At 46.8% G+C, this 23,995-nt stretch overlaps 1 protein-coding gene across 1 annotated transcript in view; it reads left to right on the top strand.

Moving 5' to 3' along the window:
* Window positions 1–23,995, top strand: part of NOTCH4 (notch receptor 4) — an 83,605-nt gene that overhangs the window by 18,315 nt on the left and 41,295 nt on the right. The window contains exons 6-9 of the mRNA XM_084830639.1: window positions 13,377–13,452; window positions 16,258–16,526; window positions 19,774–20,112; window positions 22,043–22,165. Coding sequence (XP_084686765.1) covers window positions 13,377–13,452; window positions 16,258–16,526; window positions 19,774–20,112; window positions 22,043–22,165 — 807 coding nt within the window. The remainder of the gene's footprint in view (window positions 1–13,376; window positions 13,453–16,257; window positions 16,527–19,773; window positions 20,113–22,042; window positions 22,166–23,995) is intronic.

Below are 23,995 nucleotides of genomic sequence, written 5' to 3'. Positions count from 1 at the left end.
CACTGCAGAAACGACGCCACTCCTGGGCCCCCAAAGGGCTTGTTCCACGCTGCAACATTTTGTGGTGGGTCCCACTTGTATATAAATAGTAATCAGACGGAGGACAATCCATTTCCGTTCAAATGTGCACTGGCAGCAGAGCCAGTGAGCGTAAATACAGTGAAATGTACACTAAGAACATAGGATGAGCCCAGCTGGATCACAGCTGTCGACCAGGACCTTGGGCCAACTTCACATGTTCCTATGCGCATCATTTCTTTGGGGGTTCTGGCTTACACTTCACATTTCCCTATGTGGAAATCGTTTATGATGTGGTGTGTCCCTTTGACTTCCTCACTGCATGGGACTGGTGTGGTTTCTCCGGGCTATTATTCTGGAATGTTTGAACAGGTTTGAATTCTGGCGTTCTAGAACAGGTGTGCAACCTTTTGGGACCCAAGGGCTGCTGGCTCGGAGGCTGAATGCACACGCACACCTGCATATATGTGCATATACACACCAGATATCCTGATACATAGTTCTTTCCTCGCCACTAGCAGCGATGGGGGAAAAGAGCAATCTCTATGAGGATCTCTAGGGGAGGTTGTGGAGGGGAGGGGAGTTGGCAACGGGAGGGGAATTTAATGGTGGTGGGGTGCAGTAAAGACCCTGGGGAGGGTCACAGGTTGTACTCCCCTGTTCTAGAACAATTGAGACGTTTGAGAAGGGAAATGGGGATGTTGATAGGGAAGGCACCCGCTTTGTTACCTAAGCATGGGGCTACTTTTGCTTTTGAATGGCTCCAGAAGAGGTGAGTTGAAGAGGCCTTTGCAAAAAAAGAAGGAGCCAACTAAACTCTCCAGCAGATGGCAGTCAAGGAACCAGTTTGGGGAACCAGCTGCAAAATGTATCAAAGAAGCAAGGAACAACTTTGTCATTAAAAATGACAACATCCAAGTGGTTTTCGGAAGGGGAGTTACGCTCTATTTTTTAATAATGTTGATGAGTGGGGAGAGTCGGTGGGAACTGGTGGAACAGAAAAAGCCAAGGGAAGCAAGAGAAGCAGGAAAAGAATGCGAAATGCCCAAAGACAAGACGGTTTTAAAATAGTAAATTGATTTCAGTCTAAATGGATTTTGGATTTATTTTTGTTGGTTGGTTGTTACTGGTTTAGGATTTGTACACATCCTGTGTTATTTAAAGTTTTTATTGCTGTTATGTTATTTCATTTTTATAGTTTTATGTACACCATACTGGGATCCTTGGTGATGAAGGTGAGGTATAGACATTTGTACAATAAATAATCAAGTACTTTCTGGAATAATGCTCTCACAAAAGCACGGCCCATTGTGTCAAGCCTTCTTAGAGTTCCACCCCAGATTTAATGCATGTTCCATTTTAGGTGAAATTTCTTATTAAGCGGGTGAGAGAGTTCCTCATTGGCTCCCAGCCTGTCAAGCCAGCAAGCAGGAGCAATGATGAGAAAGTGGAAGAGGAGCAGGCTGGTGACCATGGCGGGGAGAAGGTCGACTCACTGAGGGAGCAGGGTGCCAAGGCCCTAAAACAACCTGGAGCTGGCACTGCTGTTGAGGGTTGTCTGGTCTGGGGATATCCTGTCTCAGCTTCAGATTGGGTTTCTTCCAGCTCCGTGCTTCTAAGATAAACTCAAGACTTAAATAAACAGGATGAGCTTTGGAAGAGATCTTGTGGTGGGGCCGGGATGTGTTGTGGGAAAAAGCTTCAGCTGTGCAGGGTCAGACGAGGCTAGGAAGTCCAAAGCCGCAAGGATGGCAATGCAGACAAGCACCTGTGTCTTAAAAGTTAAGAAAACAATGTTGGGAGGAAGGGTGTATCAAAGAGCAGCTGGAGTAACTGTTACACAGGGCTGCCCCTACCAATAAGCAGAGTGCTGCAGCCTCCTCAGGTGTCAAATACTGGGGGGGGGGGGCAACAGTGGCAGCCCCCTAGCCATTCTTCCTGAGCTGTCCAACCTCTTTCGCTTGGTGGATAGAGCCGTGTGTGCCACATAGCCTGTCCTGCACCTCTTAAATTAGCCTGCTGGCCTCAGGTGAGGACATATCCTGCTGCCGCTGTTCATATAAAGTTCAGCTGCCAGTCCGGTCATCATCTATATGTGGAACAGAGAGGGGGTGCCATGTTGTCCTTTGCCACAGGCAGCAAAATATCTTGGGCCACCCCTGCTGTTGCAGCTAGGGCCATTCCCTGAATTCTCCCTAAACAGGTTTGAAGACTGAGGTCACCCTCATGCAAAGTTGTGTTCTGGAGTTGCAAAGTCGTAGTCAAATCTGGATTCTTTCTGTCCCATCTGCTGCAAGTGTGCAAATAGTTGCTGTCTAAACAGACATACTGCACCATAGGTTTTGTAGTAATAGGAAGGCACACACACATTAATTGTGAACACAAACTTGCAAGAGGGGAAGGCGGGATAGAAATGCAATAATAAATAAAATAAAATAAACATTAACAGTGGAATCCTATACATGTCTACTCAGAAGTAAACCCCATTGAGTTCAATGGGACACTCCCAGGTAAGTGGGGAGAGGACTGCAGTAAGGCTATAAAACCTGGGTCAAACTCATGATGCAGAGCTGATGCAAATCTTGCACACGCACAGCAGCAAATAATTCCAGGGCCTGTAATTTTAGAGAGGAGTTGTAAATACAGGAAGTATGGCAGCGGTAGACCCTCACAGTTACAAACTGACAGGGTACGTGGCTTTTCTGTGGAAATTTTGGGTGCTGGTCTGGGAGAAAAGGATTTCACGGTTGAGAGCCAGTGTGGTGTAGTGGTGAGAGTGATGGACTGGGAGCTGGGAGATCTGGGTTGCAGTCCCCACTAGGCCATGGAAGCTTGTTGGGTGACTTTGGGCCTGTCGCAGACTCTCAGCCTAGGCTACCTCACAGGGTTGTTGCTGTTAAGATTAAAATGGAGAGGAGGAGGATAATGTAAGCCACCCTGGGTTCCCTGCAAGTGGAAAAAAGGTGGGATAGAAATGAAATAAATAAATTTCTCCACACTTCCCTTTTTTACCCCAAACCTAGCCCTGTGAGCACCCGACTCTAGAACAGGGACTGCTATCTATTTATGTATTTATTTGATTTGTACCCTGCCTCAAGGCAGCTTTATATATTTTGCAGAAATGTCTTGCCGTACATCCAAACCTCTGAGGACAGGAGGCTTGTGGAGATGTAAACCTTTGTCTGGCATCATTACTGAAGGCTGCCCAGTTATTCTGGAACAAATAGATACGTGCTAGTTTCATCTTGGATTCAGTTCACAATACTTTTTCTTTTTTTTCAGTGTGTTGTATTATTTTCTGATCCGTATTTAGTGTTTCCATAGCGCCATCAGTATGCACATGGCACTTTATGGAGTGCAAGAGAGGAGTACAAGCTGCCCCAAGGAACTTACAATCTAAAATTTGACAAAAGGAAAGGGGAGGGAAGTGAAGTAAAGGCAGCAGTAAACAGGGAAGTAATATATGTGGTCCTTTCAATTGTATATATGCTTATGGGTAGGACTGGATGAACCTGTCAATTTCAGTTGCTCTCAGAGCTTTTCTACATGAGACTGTTAATCTTCTGTATCTACTTTCGGTTTCGTAGCAGAATTGAGATCCGAAATCTACAATTTTTCCTTTCCTGCTTTTCCGCTATGTAACCTCTAGGTGGCACTGTGCTATAATTGTTGTTGTTGTTGTTCAGTCGTGTCCAACTCTTCGTGACCCCATGGACCATAGCACGCCAGGCCTTCCTGTCCTGCACTCTCTCCCGGAGCGTGCTCAAGTTCATATTCATTGCATCCGTGATGCTATCTAGCCATCTCATCCTCTGCCGTCCCCTTCTCCTTTTGCCTTCAGTCTTTCCCAGCATCAGGGTCTTTTCCAGGGAGTTTTCTCTTCGCATTAGGTGGCCAAAATATTGGAGCTTCAGCTTCAGTATCTGTCCTTCCAATGAGCACTCAGGGTTGATTTCCTTTAGGATGGACTGATTTGACCTCCTTGCAGTCCAGGGCACTCGTAAGAGTCTTCTCCAGCACCACAGTTCGAAAGCATCAATTCTTCGGCGCTCAGCCTTCCTTATAGTCCAGCTCTCACAGCCATACATTACTACTGGGAAAACCATAGCTTTGATTAGACGGACCTTTGTCGGCAAGGTGATGTCTCTGCTTCTTACTATGCTGTCTAGGTTGGCCATAGCTTTCCTCCCAAGGAGCAAGCGTCTTTTAATTTCATGGCTACAGTCACCGTCTGCGGTGATCTTGGAACCCAAGAAAGTAAAATCTGTCACTGCTTCCATTTCTTCCCCTTCTATATGCCAGGAAGTGATGGGGCCAGATGCCATGATCTTCGTTTTTTTAATGTTGAGTTTCAAACCAGCTTTTGCACTCTCCTCTTTCACCCTCAACAAGAGGCTCTTGAGATCCTCTTCGCTTTCTGCCATTAGGGTGGTATCGTCTGCATATCGGAGGTTGTTGATAATTCTCCCGGCAATCTTAATTCCGACCTCTGATTCATCCAACCCGGCATTTCTCATGATGTACTCTGCATATAAGTTAAATAAGCAGGGTGACAATATGCAGCCTTGTCGTACTCCTTTCCCAATTTTGAACCAATCGGTTGTTCCATGTCTGGTTCTTACTGTTGCTTCTTGACCCTTGTACAGGTTTCTCAGGAGACAGGTAAGGTGGTCTGGTACTCCCATCACTTTAAGAATTTAAGAACTGTGCTATAATAGAATATTGCAATTACACAAGTAGGAAAATAGGTTTTCTTATGCTTTCACAAATAAAACTCCATTTTGCTTGCTCTAAAAAAACCTGGGAAAGTGCCCTTAAAAAAACAGACGTGAAACTGGAGGATCACAACATCTAAAGAAGCCATAAACAATTGTGAGTAAGGAATGACAGGAGCACAAGAAATGCCTCGTGTACAAAAGCTCTCTGTTTCTCATTGTCCAGTCCTAAGTTTGTTCTGAACTTTGAGATTTTTTTTTTTAAGTTTGCAGGAACATCTATACATATTTTTCTGTGCATTTCTCTTGTGACATGCATTTTTGTACACAATTTCACCTAATACACACATTTTTTTGCAAGCAGTTTTCTAATATGCATTTTAAATATTATTTTCATTAATATATGCACTTTTCCCAAATATATGCTTTTTTTGGATTAGAGAACATCAGTACAAATTTCAGAGAAGTGCAAATTTCCAAGGATAACTGAGCTGTGCTTCACATGCTGGTTCAAAATGGCGAAATGAGGAATGTTTGCATTAAAATGCAAACCAAATTCCTCCTCCTTCCCTACTTGAAGATGGGGACCCTGAAATTCAAATTGCCTGTTCCTGAGTCAAATTGCATGTTCCTGAGGGGCACATGAGTGCAATGGGTAGGGGCCAGAACCCAAGGAGAGCAGGGCCTTTCTGTTGGAATAGTGATGGCCAGTGAGAGAGAGAGAGAGAAAAGAGGAGGAGGAGCAATCACAGCTGGTGACAATGGCGGTGAGAAGGTCAAGTCACTGAGGGAGGGGGCCCATTGAGGGTGTCTTGCCCAAGGGCCCTCCAAAACCTGGAGCTGGTTGGCACTGGGTGCTCCTAAGAGTTAATTTATTGTCAGATTATTAAAGTTATAATTGCAGGGGTCATTCAAGGTGCAGAAATAATTAACTGCCCTGGATGATACAGTGAGCTCTGGGTGCAAACAGGGGTCCCAAGGGTGGGGAGTGCTGCCTAACATCCAGGTGGAGCCACAGGCCTTTGCTTCTTAGACAGGGCTTCTTGCCCCTGAAAGTTCTCTTCAACATTTTGTGCACCTTTTATAAGCAAATAAAGTTTGTTTTTCCAAACCTTCCCTCTGTGGACTCAGTTATTCAGCTGCACATTGCTTTCTCCATGCACAGTGAGAAAATGAAGCACCTTTCTCTGAGGGTGGTGGGATTGAGGGAGGGGGGTCTCTATCTGGGCCTCGGTGGGCTGGATGGGGAGGCCACATGAGCTGAGGTTCACCCTCCCTGCTATAAATCATTAGGGAATGTGGTAGGGTTGCTGTGGGTAGTATCCACTATTAGTCCTACATAGAGTAGAATCAGTGAAATGAATTAGACTTAAGTTAGTCACATCTAATTTAAGACCCGTTCATTTCAATGGGTCTACTCTACGTAGGACTAACATTGGATACGGCTGCCAGAGGACTGTCCTCTGTTTGAAGGCGTCCTTTATTTGAAGGGCTGCCCATCCAAGTTTAAAGATAAAGAACCACCGGAAGGCAAATCATGAGCCTTGAAGCCATGGATAAAAAGTTAGCACCTGGACAGCAGACTGAGGAAGGCACACAGGTAACCTGCTTACAGTCTTCCACACTAGGGTGAGATGGAGGGCAACGAAGATGATCAGGGGACTGGAAACAAAGCCCTACGAAGAGAGACTGAAAGAACTGGGCATGTTTAGCCTTGAGAAGAGAAGACTGAGGGGAGATATGATAGCGCTCTTCAAGTACTTGAAAGGTTGTCACAGAGAGGAAGGACAGGATCTCTTCTCCATCATCCCACAGTGCAAGACACAGAATAACGGGCTCAAGTCACAGGAAGCCAGATTCCGGCTGAACATCAGGAAAACCTTCCTGACTGTTAGAGCAATACGACAATGGAACCCATTCCCTAGGGAGGTGGTGGGCTCTCCCACACTGGAGGCATTCAAGATGAGGCTGGACAGCCATCTGTCAGGGATGCTCTGACTTGGACTCCTGCATTGAGCAGGGGGTTGGAGTCAATGGTCATATAGGCCCCTTGTTGTTGTTGTTCAGTCGTTCAGTCGTGTCCGACTCTTCGTGACCCCATGGACCATAGCACGCCAGGCCTTCCTGTCCTGCGCTCTCTCCCGGAGCGTGCTCAAGTTCATATTCATTGCATCCGTGATGCTATCTAGCCATCTCATCCTCTGCCGTCCCCTTCTCCTTTTGCCTTCAGTCTTTCCCAGCATCAGGGTCTTTTCCAGGGAGTTTTCTCTTCGCATTAGGTGGCCAAAATATTGGAGCTTCAGCTTCAGTATCTGTCCTTCCAATGAGCACTCAGGGTTGATTTCCTTTAGGATGGACTGATTTGACCTCCTTGCAGTCCAGGGCACTCGTAAGAGTCTTCTCCAGCACCACAGTTCGAAAGCATCAATTCTTCGGCGCTCAGCCTTCCTTATAGTCCAGCTCTCACAGCCATACATTACTACTGGGAAAACCATAGCTTTGATTAGACGGACCTTTGTCGGCAAGGTGATGTCTCTGCTTCTTACTATGATGTCTAGGTTTGCCATAGCTTTCCTCCCAAGGAGCAAGCGTCTTTTAATTTCATGGCTACAGTCACCGTCTGTGGTGATCTTGGAACCCAAGAAAGTAAAATCTGTCACTGTTTCCATTTCTTCCCCTTCTATATGCCAGGAAGTGATAGGGCCAGATGACATGATCTTAGTTTTTTTAATGTTGAGTTTCAAACCAGCTTTTGCACTCTCCTCTTTCACCCTCAACAAGAGGCTCTTGAGATCCTCTTCGCTTTCTGCCATTAGGGTGGTATCGTCTGCATATCGGAGGTTGTTGATAATTCTCCCGGCAATCTTAATTCCGACCTCTGATTCATCCAACCCGGCATTTCTCATGATGTACTCTGCATATAAGTTAAATAAGCAGGGTGACAATATGCAGCCTTGTCGTACTCCTTTCCCAATTTTGAACCAATCGGTTGTTCTATCTCTGGTTCTTACTGTTGCTTCTTGACCCTCGTACAGGTTTCTCAGGAGACAGGTTAGGTGGTCTGGTACTCCCATCACTTTAAGAATTTGCCACAGTTTGTTGTGATCCACACAAAGGCTTTAGCGTAGTCAATGAAGCAGAAATAGACGTTTTTCTGGAATTCTCTTGCTTTCTCCATGATGCAGCGAATGTTGGCGATTTGATCTCTAGTTCCTCTGCCTCTTCGAAACCCAGCTTGTACTTCCGGTAGTTCTCGGTTCGCATACTGCTGAAGCCTAGCTTGTAGGATTTTGAGCATCACCTTGCTGGCATGTGAAATGAGCGCAATTGTGCGGTAGTTTGAACACTCTTTGGCGTTGCCCTTCTTTGGAGTTGGAATGTAAACTGACCTTTTCCAGTCTTGTGGCCACTGTTGAGTGTTCCAGATTTGTTGGCATATTGAATGCAGCACTTTAACAGCATCATCTTTTAGGATTTTAAATAGCTCGGCTGGAATACTGTCATCTCCGCTAGCCTTGTTGTTACTAATGCTTCCTAAGGCCCACTTGACTTCACTCTCTAGGATGTCCGGCTCAAGTTCAGTGACCGCACTATCATGGCTATCAGGGACATTCAGATCTTTCCTGTATAGTTCTTCTGTGTATTCTTGCCACCTCTTCTTAATCTCATCTGCTTCTGTTAGGTCCCTGCCTTCTTTGTCCTTTATCATGCCCGTCTTTGCACAAAACGTTCCCTTGAGATCTCCAATTTTCTTGAAGAGATCTCTAGTCTTTCCCATTCTGTTGTTTTCCTCGATTTCTTTGCATTGTTCATTTAAGAAGGCCTTCTTGTCTCTCCTTGCTATTCTCTGGAACTCTGCATTCAGTTGGGTATATCTTCCCCTTTCTCCCTTGCTTTTCGTTTCCCTTCTTTCGTGAGCTACTTGTAAAGCCTCATCAGACAGCCACTTGGCTTTCTTGCATTTCTTTTTCTTTGGGACGGATTGAGTTGCTGCCTCCTGAACAATGTTACGGACCTCCATCCATAGTTCCTCAGGCACTCTGTCTATCAGGTCTAATCCCTGAAATCTATTCCTCACCTCCACTGTATATTCATAAGGGATATGATTTAGGTCATACCTGAAAGGTTTAGTGGTTTTCCCTACGTTCTTCAATTTAAGCCGAAATTTTGCAAGAAGCAGCTCATGATCTGAGCCACAGTCAGCTCCAGGTCTTGTTTTTACTGACTGTATGGAGATTCTCCATCTTTGGCTGCAAAGGACATAATCAATCTGATTTCGATATTGACCATCTGGTGATGTCCATGTGTAGAGTCGCCTCTTGTGCTGTTGGAAAAGCGTGTTTGCTATGATCAGCATGTTCTCTTGGCAAAACTCTATTAGCTTTTGTCCTGCTTCATTTTGTACACCAAGGCCATGCCTGCCTGTTATCCCAGTGATTTCTTGACTTCCTACTTTAGCATTCCAATCCCCTATGATGAAGAGGACATCTTTTTTTGGTGTTAGTTCTAGAAGGTGTTGTAGGTCTTCATAGAACCGATCAACCTCAGCTTCTTCGGCCTCAGTGGTTGGGGCATAGACTTGAATTACTGTGATGTTGAATGGTTTGCCTTGGATTCGTACTGAGATCATTCTATCATTTTTAAGATTGTACCCCAGTACTGCTTTTCCCACCCTTTTGTTGACTATGAGTGCTACTCCATTTCTTCTAAGGGATTCTTGCCCACAATAGTAGATATGATGGTCACCTGAATTAAATTCGCCCATGCCTGTCCATTTTAGTTCGCTGATTCCCAAGATGTCGATGTTCAATCTTGCCATCTCATGTTTGACCACCTCCAGCTTACCTTGATTCATTGATCTGACATTCCAGGTTCCTAAACAATATTGTTCTTTACAGCATCAGATTTTCTTTTCACCGCCAGACACATCCACAGCTGAGTGTCCTTTCGGGTTTGGCCCAGCCGCTTCACTCTTTCTGGCGCTACTTTGAAATACCCTCTGCTCTTCCCCAGTAGCATATTGGACACCTTCCGACCTGAGGGGCTCATCTTCCGGCGTCATCTCTTTTAGCCTTGTGATACGTTCCATGGGGTTTTCTTGGCAAGAATACTGGAGTGGGTTGCCATTTCCTTCTCCAGTGGACCACATTTTGTCAGAACTCTCTGCCATGACCTGTCCGTCTTGGGTGGCCCTGCACGGCATAGCTTATGGCTTCACTGAGTTACGCAAGCCCCTTCGCCACAACAAGGCAGTGATCCATGAAGGGGATAGGCCCCTTCCAACCCTACTATTCTATGATTCTATGTACCATATTTCTATTTAAATTATAATTATTATTTCTACATTTGCATCTATGTGTATAAATTAGCAGATGCAAATTTAATGCAGATTGGTGTCCTCTTTTTTTATTATGTGTTTCCTGTTTTGGGTGATTCATAAGCAGTCACCTAGTGGTGCTGAAGCCTTTGGCAGTGATTGGATGAGCTTCCCTAATGTCACAGAGAGGTGAACCAGGCAGAAGAGTCTCTGGCTGTCATTGGCTTACCTGCCCTGACTCTTGACAGTCTTTGCTTGCCATTGAATGAGCCACTTGCATTTTTCAAAGGGGCAACCTGGCAGATGGGCCTAATATAGGAAAGGCAGGAGAATCAGAGGGCCTGAGGAAGGAGGGAGAGAAGAGCCTGAGGTGGCCGCACACCATGAAAAGCAGAGAAGCCTGCAGGTGGTTGAGGGCTGGAGGAGGGCAATGGCCCACAAGAATGAGGGGAAAGCAAGTAGCCTGGACAGAGGAGTCTGAGAGGAAAACTGGGAACAGTTTTCCCAGAATAGACAGGAAACTGAGGAAAGCTGAAAATGTTCACAACGTGTCCCGAAAATAGCCAGCCAAATCTTTGGCTGCAGGCCTCTAATAAGCAATTTAATCAGCCGTTGTGTGTTTCGCCCTGCTCAGCCGTTGGCTAGGCAGCTGTGGTAGGAAGATTAGGTGCTCGGAGTCGGGCCACATGCCATTTTCAACATGTCTTTCCTGAGTGGAGGTGACACGACGCTGCAGAAAACCCAGCGAGCTAAACCAGGGATGGTCAGGATTTGATCTCGGGTCTCCCACATCAAAACCAGCCAGTTTAGTTACGGCACATGGTTTGTCCGCAAAGGGAGTATTTCTGGCCTGATGCTGAGATGCAGTCTTGTAGGCCTGCTTGTCCAGCGCTGAGTGGCAAGTTGGTGCTGTGCACTATGCACAGTACCCCCTCCTGGGTTCTGTCCCCACCCCACCCCAATATCCCCCACCCGTTTTGCATGTTGACAAGCGTGCCCTGGGTAACAGGAAATCTTTCCCCTCCCAGGCATTGTGTGGGGCAGGAAGCCTTCGACAATGGAATACAGAGACGGCAGGATGTGCCTCGTTCTTTAAGCAGGGGTGGGGGGGACAAACGGGGAGAAATTCATTGCACAGAGTCATACAACCCGTCTGTAGATCTGGGGGGCTCAATGGGTGGGGAGACATCTTGATCTGGTTCTGTCCGATTGCTTGGCTTTGATTTAATACCCTCCTTTGGATGCCTGGATTCTGACATCCAAGAAGTTGGGGGGGGGGGGAGTCTGGAGGGTGAAGGGGGGCATCTGTACTCAGGATGAAGCATTTGCTGCTGCTGGCTTTGATTCCGCTCACTCGAGGTAAGTCAAAGTAGTTCAACTTCTGGGGTGGGGGTAGACCCTTGATTGGTTAGGGTTGCCAGCTTTTCAACTGGCCTTGGTAGCTTTGCCATTCAGAGCAGGCTCAACCTGCAGCAGCAGTGAGCAGGCAAAGCTTCATCCTCTTGGCAGGGAGACCCATGCTCTCACCTGCTGATTGCTCCAGACCAAGCCACCGTTAAAGGCGCAGCTGTAGGTGCCGCTTGAAAAGTTGGCAACCAGATGCACAATGAATTGCCTTGCAGTCAATGTGGACCTTGGGTACAGTCTGTCACTGTTTCAGTGTGTGAGTTTATGTGCATGCATGGAATGCGACAAAATGGCGTATGTGCCCTGGACAGGGGTGTGTAAACCATGTGCAAAGTATGGAAAACTTAAATGTGTCATGGAGAATTCCGCAATGTTGGCAAAGGAACTGTGGAAGAGAGGAGTGTGCATCACCATTCGTGGGTGTTAAGACACGATAAACAATGTGTTCGTTTGTACATAATGTTAATTGTGGGGAGTCCTTCCCATTCTGCTACTACCAACTCTTTGAACTACAGTTATGATAGACTGAATGTCTGCACACAAATCAAGTTGCGCTGCCACTGAGATATGCTCCCTCCCACAGAAGGGATATTACTTTAAATCTGTGTTTAGCAGCTACATCTTTTCCCCCAGCCCATGCAATTTTTACTCTCAAGTAGAAGCAGGGGCCTCTGAACCAAATTGTGGCCCTAGCATTGGGGGGGGGCTTTTAAGAGCCAGATTGGGCCCCCTGCACCTACCTATTCTAGAATAAAAATGGGGGGGGGAGAGACAGTCCCAGAGTCAGCCTAAAAGTTGGGGGGTACCAAACAAGTAGGGGGGAAGTTCATCTGGCTTGCAGGCCTTTTAAAGAAAACTGTAAGCTGTTTTTAATTATTTATTTGTAAAAAGGGGGGGAGAAAAATTTAGGGGGGGCGAGCTCCCCCTTACCCCCCCCCCTTGGTTACAGGTGTGGGAAAGACAAAACTGCTAGACACAGATTTAAAGTAATGTCTGTTTTGGCCCTCGGTGCGAGTTCTCTCAAAATGGCAAAGGAGGTGGCCAGCCTGTTTTGGGACTGCAGGTCCAGGGGCTCATGTGATTGAATGCTTCTCCATACAACAATGACAACCACATCATTGACAACAACAACAAATCCCTGCATGTAGAAAACAACAACTCAGGGGGGAAGGCTAGGCGTGAATCTTTCTGCCTGTCATGTAAGTTTTCTGTGTGCAGGGATTAGATAGATAGATAGATAGATAGATAGATAGAGTGTTTGTGGGGTGGGGGTAGATGAGAGCAGAAGCGAAAATGTTTAGCTCTAAATATATTTTGAAATTGTTCTGTTGTCAGTCATATATAAAGATATATGACTAACAGATATAGAAAGTTATATAAAGACATATGTATCTGTCATATATATATATACGTTTGGAGCAACATTCAACCTTGTTGAGCTCCCACCTACAGTCTGAAGTGGTATAGCCCAAAAACAGGGTTCCCACCTCCTCTGTTCTTTAGGAGCGCTCAGCCTGCTGCTTGATCCATCTGCTGTAATATCTTTGGTCCATCCAATGGTGCATTCAGGTAATTTAGGTTTTGGATGGAATGGTTTTAAGAAGGGTGGTCTTTAGATCCAGAGGTAGGGAATGTGTGGCCCTCCAGATGTTGTTGGACTGCAACTCCCATCATCCTTCACCATTGGCTATGCTGGCTGGAGCTGATGGGCATTGCAGTCCAACAACTTCTGGAGGGCCATAGGTTCCTCATCCCCACTTTAGTTGGTCATCATGTGTAAGGCGTGAGTTCCTTCAAATATGGCGAGTTGGCTCTGCTGTATCTGGGCCCCCCCGCCCCCCGGCTCATTCTGTGGAGTGGGGCCCTGGACATCTGCCCCAGAGTCCTACCCTAATGGCACTGATACACCTTCCTACCAGGTCTCTCCTGCACCGGATCTTCCTGCAAGAATGGAGGAATCTGTTTGAGTCACTCCAACAGGACTTTCACCTGCCAGTAAGATTGCATGTTTCTGTTTCCTTTCTCGAAAAGGCTTGGAAGCCTTTTCTTTTTTTGTGTGGGCAGGAGGGGGGCAAGGGAGGGAAGGTTGCCATGCCTTTAAAGGAGGAGAGGCAGAACACCAACAGGTGCAGCATTCTCCTGTGCTGTATGTCTGTGTAGGACAGTATCTCGCTGTGTCTCTGTGAATCTCTACCCATCATATAGGAACGTGGCAGGGTGGGGCTGGGGTACTGAGCTGGGAATTCAATAGATACAGTCTTCCTCTCACTGTATCTCCCAGCATGAACCTATGTTCATCATCTAAGGCCCTCCTCTAGGTGCCTCCTCCGAGGGAGGCTTGGAAGGCAGCAACAAGGGAGAGGGCCTTCTCTGTGGTGGCCTTCTGATTCTGGAATTATCTCCCTGACGAGGCCCCCCTGGCACCAACATTGTTATCTTTTCAGCACCAGGTTAAGAACTTCTGCTTCTCTCAGGCATTTAGCAGCGTACAATGAGGTTTTAATCAGGTCCTGGATCTTTTTTATTGTTGATTGTTTAAAATTGTTATAAATATATACGCGTCTCTGTGTGTACTGTCTGTTTATATGTTTCTTCGTAAATGATTTTTTTAAGGTTTCAATCTTTGTAAACTGCCCAGAGAGCTTCAGCTATTGGGTGTTATACAAATGTAAGAAATGAAATGAACAACATGAAATCACTGCACCTCCCAGCTGGGGAAAGCTGTGCTGGCTGAATTATTTTCTGTCCATTGTACAGCTGTTACCACTGAGCCAATCTCAGTGCAATGTAGCGGTTAAGTGGGAGACGTGCAATCAAATCCCTGCTCATCCATGAAGCTCCCAGGATTACCATGGTGCCCAGGTCATTGTGGACATCAGAGAAGGGGTGTGGGGAAAGAAACCATGTATGCTGCTCCAAGCTCCTTTCAGAACAGAGGACGCTGCTCTATTCTGAATTTAATTATTGGTCCAACTAGTTCAGCATTGTCTGCACTGTCAGCAGCTCTTCAGAACTTGAACCTGGGACCTCCTGCATGCAAAGCAGGTGCTCTACTGCTGAGGTATAGTCTTTCCTCTAACTGTAAAGTAAGCTCCTAGTCCTCATGGTTCTGAATAAAAGGCTAATTTAAATAGGAAGATAGGGAGCAGGCTTAGAAGGAGTCAGACCCTTGGTCCATCTAGCCTGGTATTGTCAGCACTGACTGGCAGTGGCTCTTCTAGGTTCAAGGAAGGGGTCTTTCCTAGACCTAGCTGGAGACCCTGGGGATTGAACCTGAAACCTTTTGCATGCAGAACAAGGGCTCTACCACTGAGCTATGTCCCTTCAAGGGATGATGGCATCAAAATGTAAGTAAAAGATCTGGCATAAGGGGACAATTGACTAAAGCTGTTTCCAGGAAGGCACTCTCCTTTCGGAAATGAACCATGCAAAGAATGACTCAGCCTGAATTTATTTCCATTTTATCCTGCCCTGCCCTGCCCTGCCCTGCCCTGCCCTGCCCTGCCCTTCCCTGAAGAGCTCAGGGTGATGTGAAGAATTGTTTTCCCACCCGCCCCTTTAATCATTGCAACAGCCCTGCAAGGTAGGTTAGGCTGAGAGATAGCCATGGGATCCAGTTTGGCCTTGATGAGTTTTGTGAAGGATTTGAAACTGGGTCTCCTCCCACCCCACCTTCTCCAACTCTCAAATGGCTACAGCATGCTGGCTACCATGCAAGGGCTCTCTACACATGCTCAGAGGCACTCTCCTAATTCTAATTTAATGCCTCCTCTTCCCCTGCACCCCCAGAATTGAATCCTGATGTTGGATAAAACTCCTGAGATAATAGCCCAGGCTCAAATAAAGTGCGGGCCGGGGGGGGGGGGGAGGATTAGGTAATCCTTTCATTTCTTTATTTTATTTTATTCTTTATTTTAGTTGTACCCTTGGCACTCAAGGTGGCTTACAATCATATATATATATATATATATATATATAGATTAAAACTATAATAAAACAAATACATTAAAAGCACAATTAAAAACACAACAATAATAGAATAAAAACAGCATCCAACTCAACAGGCCTGCTTACATGCCAAAGGCTTGCTTGAATAAAAAGGTCTTTGCCTGTCAGTGGAAGAACAGCAGAAAGGGAGCAAACCAAGCTTCCCTTAGCAGAGAGTTCCACAGCCTGGGAGCAGCCACCGAAAAGGCCCTCTCTTGTGTTACCCCAAACATGCCTCTGAAGGTGGCAGGACCAAGAGCAGGGCCTCCCAAAGGTCTTAAGATGTGGGCAGGCTCGTATGGGAGAAGGCGGTCTTTCAGATAGCCCAATCCCAAGCTGTATAGGGCTTTAACGGTCGTAACCAGCACTTTGAATTCTGCATGGAACAGACTGGTAGCCCGTGAAGCTGCTGTAACAAGAGAATCACATATGCCCTCTAACTGGCCTGTCAACAGCCTGTCCCCAGCACTCTAGAGCAGCTGAGGTTTCTGAACAGTCTTCAAAGGCAGCCCCACACAGTGCGCATTACAGTAGTCCAAACGGGATGTAACTAAGGCATGCGTGACAATGGTCAGACATCTCTGGGAATGGGCATATTTGGCGCACTAGCCTCGCCTGTGCAAATGCATTCCTGCCCACCGATGAAACCTGGGTATCCAGGTTTCGAGCCCAGGAATACACCCAAATTGCGAGCCTGAGTCTTCCAGGGGAGCATAACCCCATCCAGCACTGGCTGAGTCCGCATTCCCTGATCTGCCTTTCAACTAACCCAGAGCACCTCTGTCTTTTCCTTCTTTGTTCTTGCCTTGGCAGGTGCCTTGCTGGCTACATGGGAGACCTGTGCCAGTTTATGGACCCCTGCACCCCTGGGCGCTGCCAGAATGGGGGTACCTGCTCCCTCCAGATCCTTCATCCCCCAAGCCCTCCTGCCTACACTTGCATGTGCCCTCCTGGTTTCACCGGGGATCAGTGCCAGGGCGTGGTTGGAGATCCCTGCTTCCCTTCACCCTGCCAACACGGAGGATCGTGCCAGCGGCTCTCTGGGAGGCAGTACGAGTGCCAGTGCCTGTCAGGATGGACAGGTATGGTAGGGAAGAACAGCCACACACCTGTAGGGCTACACTTTGGGAAGGGACGTGCACTCTGGTGTGGGTTAGACTCAGGGCTGAGGTGAATCCCCCACCTCGGGTGGCAGAACAGGAGAGGCAGCAAATCATGCAGGGCTCCTCTGCCACCAAGGCCCGCTGCCGCCTCTCTGGCCACGCTGCAGTGGGAGGGCAGCCGGCGGGGCCCCTGGTGCAGCCCCCCACCTGACCTCTCACTCCAACTGGGTCCTCAGAGGAAAAATGAAGCGGGCGGCTCTAGCTGCCATCCAGGCCCCACAGACTGCTTGTGTGGCTCCCCAGAGAGCCTGTCTGCATCCGAGGGCAGCCGGATAGGACTGCGCCCTCAGTGTATTTGTTGGTGGAGAATAACAGCCAAAGAAATATTAATCTGATACAGACAGAAGAACAAATAATGGTTCTGATAACCTAGGCAACTAGTGGCCCTCCAAATGTTTTGGCCTACAACTCCCATCAGCCCTCACCATTGGCTATGTGGACTAGAGCTCTGGCAGCCAAAACACCTGGAGGGCCACAAGTTGCCCACTCCTGCTCTAACCTAATGAACTCCCCTCTTCAACAACTATCTTAACCATTGTCTTTTACAATGCTCTCTCTCTCTCTCTCTCTCTCTTTCTTTCTCTCCATTCCCCTAACAGCCAATGAAGGTTTTCTTTGGCTCCACAATATTAGGCAATCACCGTAAGGCCAGGCAGGAGGGGCATCGAACCTCTTTCAGCCCGAGAGCCCAATTTCTATCTCGGAGATGCTCTCAGGCTGGTGGGCAGGGCCGAAAATACCAGCCTATTTTAGCGTAAAGCTCTTCCTGCCTAAGTAACTAAGCCTTAGGAAAGGCATTTCAACCTTTCTGAATGGGGAAAAATCATGCAAAAGGTGGTAAACCACTGAATGATTGGCAGTCGTGAGGGGGAGGGGGGAAGCCAGAGGAAGGGTGCGTGACCATCTGGGAATGTTAGAGGGTCAGGTTGTTAGCCCAGGTGGGCCACATTTGGCCCACAGGTCTGAGGTTCTGCACCTCTGCCCTAACTCCTCTTGACTTCAACTCCGTCTGGTAACCAACTTTCCCAACTGACTGTCTCCGCCTGTCACTCTCTCTAACTCCAGCCATCATTCCGTCACACTCCTCTGCCATCAAGTGTTCTTCCACCCGTTCTCCTGTTACAGCGACTGACTAAGCCGCAATTGCTGAATGGAGCCTCCCCCTGTTCAGAGGCCATAGACCCCTGAATATACCACCTGCTGCAGGGGCAACACCAGGGGAAGGCAGGCCCTCACCTTCCCGCCCTGCTTGTGGGTTTCCGGAAAACATCTGGCCGGCTACTGTCGGAAACAGGATGCTGGATTAGATCGACCTTTTGCCTGATGTCCTCAGGACTGAGTTGGAGGGGAGGAGGGAGAAACACTGGGGTGGTGTGGGAATTATAGACTCTGGAGTTAATGGTATTATGCCCCCTCCTTTCTTTGAATGGCAATGCGTAGGACTTCACTTACTTTAAAATATGGGAAGCCAGCCTTGCTGTGTTTGGGGGACTTCCAATTTATTTATTTACTTACTTACTTATTTACTTACTCACAATATTTATATACTGCCCCACATCAAAGATTTTGGAGTGGCTAAAAACAAGATAAAAGAATAAAACTCCATAATTAAAACAATTAAAACATTTTAGAGGAAACAGATTTCAGAGAACTTCCTGCTCATTCTGCTGAGCCTCTGGGCCTCTGCCCCCAAGTCTTACCTTATTTTATTTATTTATGTATTTATTTATTACATTTATATCCCGCTTTTTTTCCTCCTTAAGGAACCAAGGCGGTGTATATAATCCCCCTCCTCTCCATTTTATCCTCACAACAACCACCCTGTGAGGTAGGTTGGGCTGAGAGTCAGTGACTGGCCCAAAGTCGCCCAGTGAGCTTCTGTGGCCGAGTGGGAACTAGAACCCGGATCCCCCAACTCCCAGCCCAACACTAGCCACTATACCACGCTGGCTCTCAACTTACCTTGATGGCACCACTGGGAAGAAGCCGGGAAGCATAAACATAAAGAACCTAAAAAGAGCCATGCTTGATCAGACCAAATGCTGCATCTCTAGTCCAGCATTCTGTTCACACTGTGACAATCAGCTGCCTGTGGGAAGCCCACAAGCGGGACACGAGTGCAATAACACCCTCCTGCTAATATTCTCCAGCAACTGGAATACAGAGGCAATATATAGCCATCATGACTAGTAGCCGTTGATCGCTTTACCTTCCATGAATCTGACTAATTCTATAGCTGGAATTCCAGAGCTGGGGTGCTGCTACAGCAAAGGCTGTGTTTGCACTGCAAAGATAGTATTGAGCTTCTTTACCAATTTTTTTTTTTAATCATGAAATTTAATTTTATTTTGAAATTAAGTTAACAAAATAAAGGCAACAAAAAGAAGAACATACATAATAAATCAAAATTACAAAAGAAACAAAGGAATTCACTAATTATAAATTTTAGTTTATAACTGATATGCTCATGGAACATCTACGGTAAAACAGCCTAAAAAGGAGCTCAACACCTCTAAAGAAAGTAAAAATACAAGTTTATACAACATAAAAAAGGAGCATGTGAGGGTGTATGTCATTTTGTGTGTATGTGTGTATGTGTGTACTAATCAGAAAAAAATATAGGCAGCTATACTGATAGCAGAGGATGGTTGATGAACACGAGACTGAGTCTGGAGAAAAAAACTTTTAAAACTGGAAGTTTACTTAAACAAGATAACTTAAAACAATCGTGGCTTCTACTAATTACAGAGAGAAAACTGGGGGAGCCTATCCTAGTTCCATCATACAGGGAGGGTAGCCAGGAAAGAAATGGCTTCCTTCTAGGCAAAGACAAGGAACATACCCATATGAAAAGGCAGTGGGGGGGTGGAGGGGGGACCAACCCATTGGATACCAGGCAAGGCCTACTATCTCCTCCATTGCCACTGGTGGAATGGTTTATGTTATTAACTCCTGACCCCCAGAGTTATCCCAAAAGGCTTAAGAGTGCAAAGTCAAGTTAACCCTTGCCTGCATATGCACCTCCTCCCCCAAGCCCCAAGCCCAAGGAAATCAATAGAAACCATGGCGCCATAATATAATTCTTCCAATTGTCATAATTTGGTGGCGATCATGAAAGCCCACTTCTTCCACAAAGCTTTGCCTTAAGCCTTTGCTCTCTTTCCAGGAAAGCATTGTCAGCTCATGGACTTCTGCCCAGCAAATCCCTGCGCCAATGGCGGGACCTGCGTCATCACCTACCCGGTCATCGTCTGCCAGTGCCGACCCGGGTTCGACGGACACACCTGCCAACACGATGTCAACGAGTGCTTCGGGGACCCCAACCCCTGCCTCAATGAAGGCAGCTGTATTAATAACATTGGCTCATTCCGTTGCATCTGCCCATCCAGCGCCACTGGCCCGCTCTGCCAGAACCGCCTGGGTCCCTGTTCCCCAGAGGTCTGCCAACATGGCGGCACCTGCCACCATGTGGATGAGCGATACCATGGCTGCCTGTGCCTCCCAGGTAAGCAACTAGGTACGGTGTCCAAAGAACTGGGTTTGGTCTGGACTAAATATGTGAGATTTTGTTTATTTGATGTGGACCCTGCCTTTCCAAAAAGAAGATGATACTCGAGGTGGTTTGATGAGAAGGAGAAGCAGGGCCATTCCTCCAGCCCTGCTGACGTAAGTTTTCCCCCCTCTTCCTTCCCCATCCCGTTTTCCTTGTGTGTTGTGTTTTTTAAATTGTATGTCTGCAGGGAGGGGCAGGCATATAGAAGGGGAAGAAATGGAAGCAGTGACAGATTTTATTTTCTTGGGCTCCAAGATCACTGCAGACGGTGACTGTAGCCATGAAATTAAAAGACGCTTGCTCCTTGGGAGGAAAGCTATGGCAAACCTAGACAGCATAGTAAGAAGCAGAGACGTCACCTTGCCGACAAAGGTCCATATAATCAAAACTATAGTTTTCCCAGTAGTAATGTATGGCTGTGAGAGCTGGACTATAAGGAAGGCTGAGCGCCGAAGAATTGATGCCTTTGAACTGTGGTGCTGGAGAAGACTCTTACGAGTCCCCTGGACTGCAAGGACGTCAAATCAGTCAATCCTAAAGGAAATCAACCCTGACTGCTCATTGGAAGGACAGATACTGAAGCTGAAGCTCAAATATTTTGGCCACCTAATGCGAAGAGAAAACTCTCTGGAAAAGACCCTGCTGCTGGGAAAGACTGAAGGCAAAAGGAGAAGGGGATGGCAGAGGATGAGATGGCTAGGTAGCATCACCGATGCAATGAATATGGACTTGAGCACGCTCCGGGAGAGAGCGCAGGACAGGAAGGCCTGGCATGCTATGGTCCATGGGGTCACGAAGAGTCGGACATGACTGAACGACTGAACAACAACAAAGGGAGGGGCTGTCTTGTTTGTTTTATTATATGTAAGCCGGTCCGGGACCCTTTTGGCTAAGGAGCAGGATAAAAAATACTTTAAATAGACAGACAGACACAACTGTGCCAGTAGGGGTTGCCACATCTTCCAGGTATTTTAACTGCCTGTTCTGAATTGGGTTTTGATATCAGGCGTTTTTGCTGAATAAACCAATTTTTGAGCTGAGTTTAAAAAACATACATACACAATATATATTTATGCGTTTTATGAAGATATTGATACCCCACTCTTTTGGAGTCCCCAAGACAGCTAACAATTTCAATGAAACCATGTCAATAAAACAATTTTAAAACCCCAGTGCCCAACAAGCAAACAATTAATAGGCAAGCAAACAGTGTGGCAAGCTGTGACCAAAAAAGACCAATAATTAAGATAGCAAGCATCATGAGAAAAGATGTAAAGTTATAAAAACCATGTGGGACCAGCAACAAAATGTTCCAGCATGAAGTGCTGATGTTCAGGGGTTTCCAGCCACTCCATTCCATTCCCCCTTCCCTCGGTTTATCGTTCCACCTGCCTTCCTGCCAGAGTCAATCAGCATTCCGTGCTCATCGAGCCTGCTCAAATCCTCATTGGGCTGGTTTCGGTTTCCCCCACCCCTTACGGCATGTTTTTGTCCCTTAAACATTTTTGTACTTCTGCAAACCTTGGGGTTTCCCCCAAGCCTCTTGATACCTCCCTCTTGTGCATCAGTGGTGCCATTGTGTCTTCATAAGCGACGGCCTTCATAAGAACATAAACAAAAGAAGAGCCCTTCTGGACTGAACCAAAGGCCCGTCTGGGCCGGTATTCAGTTTCCTCCAGTGGCCAACCAGATGCCTCTTGGGAAGCCCACAAGCAGGACACGAGGGCCACAATCCTCTCCCATGGTTCCTCCCCAGAGACTGTTATTCAGTGGCATGCTGCCTCTGATCCTGGAGGTGGTACATAGTCATCAGGACTAGTAGCCGTCGAGAGCCTTATCCTCCTCCATTAATGTGTCTAATCTCACTGTCGCTCCGTTACAGGCTACACGGGTCAGTACTGCGAGGTGAACCCAGATGACTGCGAGGGGCATCAGTGCCGCAATGGCGCCACCTGCCAGGATGGGATGGGATCGTATTCCTGCCACTGCCCCCCAGGTTGGACAGGTAATGTTCAAGTAGGCCCACTCCCCTTACATTCTAAACCAGCCTTCCCCAACATGGCACCCTCCACTGGCTGGGGATGATGAGAGTTGCAGTCCAACACATCTGGAAGGTGCCAGGTTGGGGAAGGCTGTTCCAACCCATTAAGCCCCCTAATCCTCATTCCCCTTTTTAAAAACAATAGGCTTTTCTACACGGGACACTTATCGTGACTTGTCACTCACGGTTGTTTACGGGTTCTTTAGACGACGATATGACCTTCCAGTTAAGCTTCTGCTTTTTAAGAGCACTTTCCTGTTGTTGTTGTTGTTGTTGTTGTTTTAGAAAACAGAAGGTGAGCATCCAAAGTAGATCACAAACAAGAGAAACAGGTTCTCAAGATGCAAGAATAAATTTATTGTAGGAAGCCCAATGCATTTTGGCCTTTTCCTTATTTTTAGGCCTCCTTCATGGGGTAGAGAAAAAAAAGTCTGCAGAATTTTTTCAGCAAATGATTGTCTCCTGTGTCAATCCACAGTTATTTTAGAGCAGGGACAATGGAGTATTATTTGTGAAAGTGAAAAAAAAGTATTTCCTACTTATGCAATTGTGTTATTCTGCTATAGCACCCCACCACCTAGAGGTTAGGTGGTGGAAAAGCAGGAAAGGAAAGGCTTTTTGTGTGAAGCTTGGATCTCAATTATGCGATGAAACCAAAAATAGATACAATGGAATAACAGCCTTATGCAGAAGAGCTCAAGCCCCTCTGCTCCATAATATTCCACTTCCTTCCCAGGGAACCCAGGCATCCTGTATCTCCTAACCTTGTATTCTTCAGCTGTCCTTATTTCCTAGCGCAGTCTCCCCCAACACTGCACCCCCCCCATGCGTTGAGCTACAACTTCCATCATCTCCAGGCAGCATGACCATTGGGGAAGCTGGTCTTAGAGATACTCTCGAGAGATGTGCCTGATCTCGTCTGATCTCGGAAGCTAAGCAGGGTCAGCCCTGGTTAGTACTTGGATGGGAGACTGCCTGGGAATCAGGCTTCCTGCATTGAGCAGGGGGTTGGACTCCATGGTCTTGTGGGCCCCTTCCAGCCCTATGATTCTATGATTCTATCTCTAGGACAGAGGGTGTCAGGCTGGAGTTGGCTGCTCCACGATCCAGAATGCTTCCCATTTTGGCCTTTGTGTGTTTGTAGCGGGAGGATGTCAACATTCCTCCCCCCAAACCCAGCTATTTATTTATTTATTTAATTAATTAATTAATTTCTATACCGCCCAATAGCCGAAGCTCTCTAGGCGGTTCACAAAAATTAAAACCAAACACACAATAAAACAATTTAAAATATATAGAATATTAAAACCACAATATAACAATACAACCACAATAAAATCTAGCAGCAGTGCAGGAGTTTAAAATACAGATTTAAAACAGCGAAGATAAAAATTTAGAAAGCTAAAATGCCTGGGAAAATAAAAAGGTCTTCACCTGGCGCCGAAAGGAATACAATATAGGCGCCAGGCGAACCTCACTAGGGAGCTCATTCCAGAGCCGGGGTGCCACAGCAGAAAAAGCCCTCCTCCTAGTAGCCACCTGCCTCACTTCCTTTGGCAGGGGCTCACGGAGAAGGGCCGCTGATGATGATCTTAAGGTCCGGGCAGGCACATATGGGAGGAGGCGATCCTTCAGGTAACCTGGCCCCAAGCCGTTAAGGGCTTTGAATGTTAACACCAGCACTTTGAATCGGGCCTGGAAATGGACTGGCAGCCAGTGCAGCTGGAAAAGTACTGGCGTAATATGAGCTCGCAGGCCAGTCCCTGTTAACAATCTTGCTGCCCTATTTTGGAC

This window comes from Heloderma suspectum, chromosome 2 (genome assembly GCF_057233095.1).
Source record: "Heloderma suspectum isolate Gila_16-S chromosome 2, 16-S_ref, whole genome shotgun sequence".
NCBI classification, from domain to species: domain Eukaryota; kingdom Metazoa; phylum Chordata; class Lepidosauria; order Squamata; family Helodermatidae; genus Heloderma; species Heloderma suspectum.
This window is presented reverse-complemented; position numbering and strand designations above follow the sequence as displayed.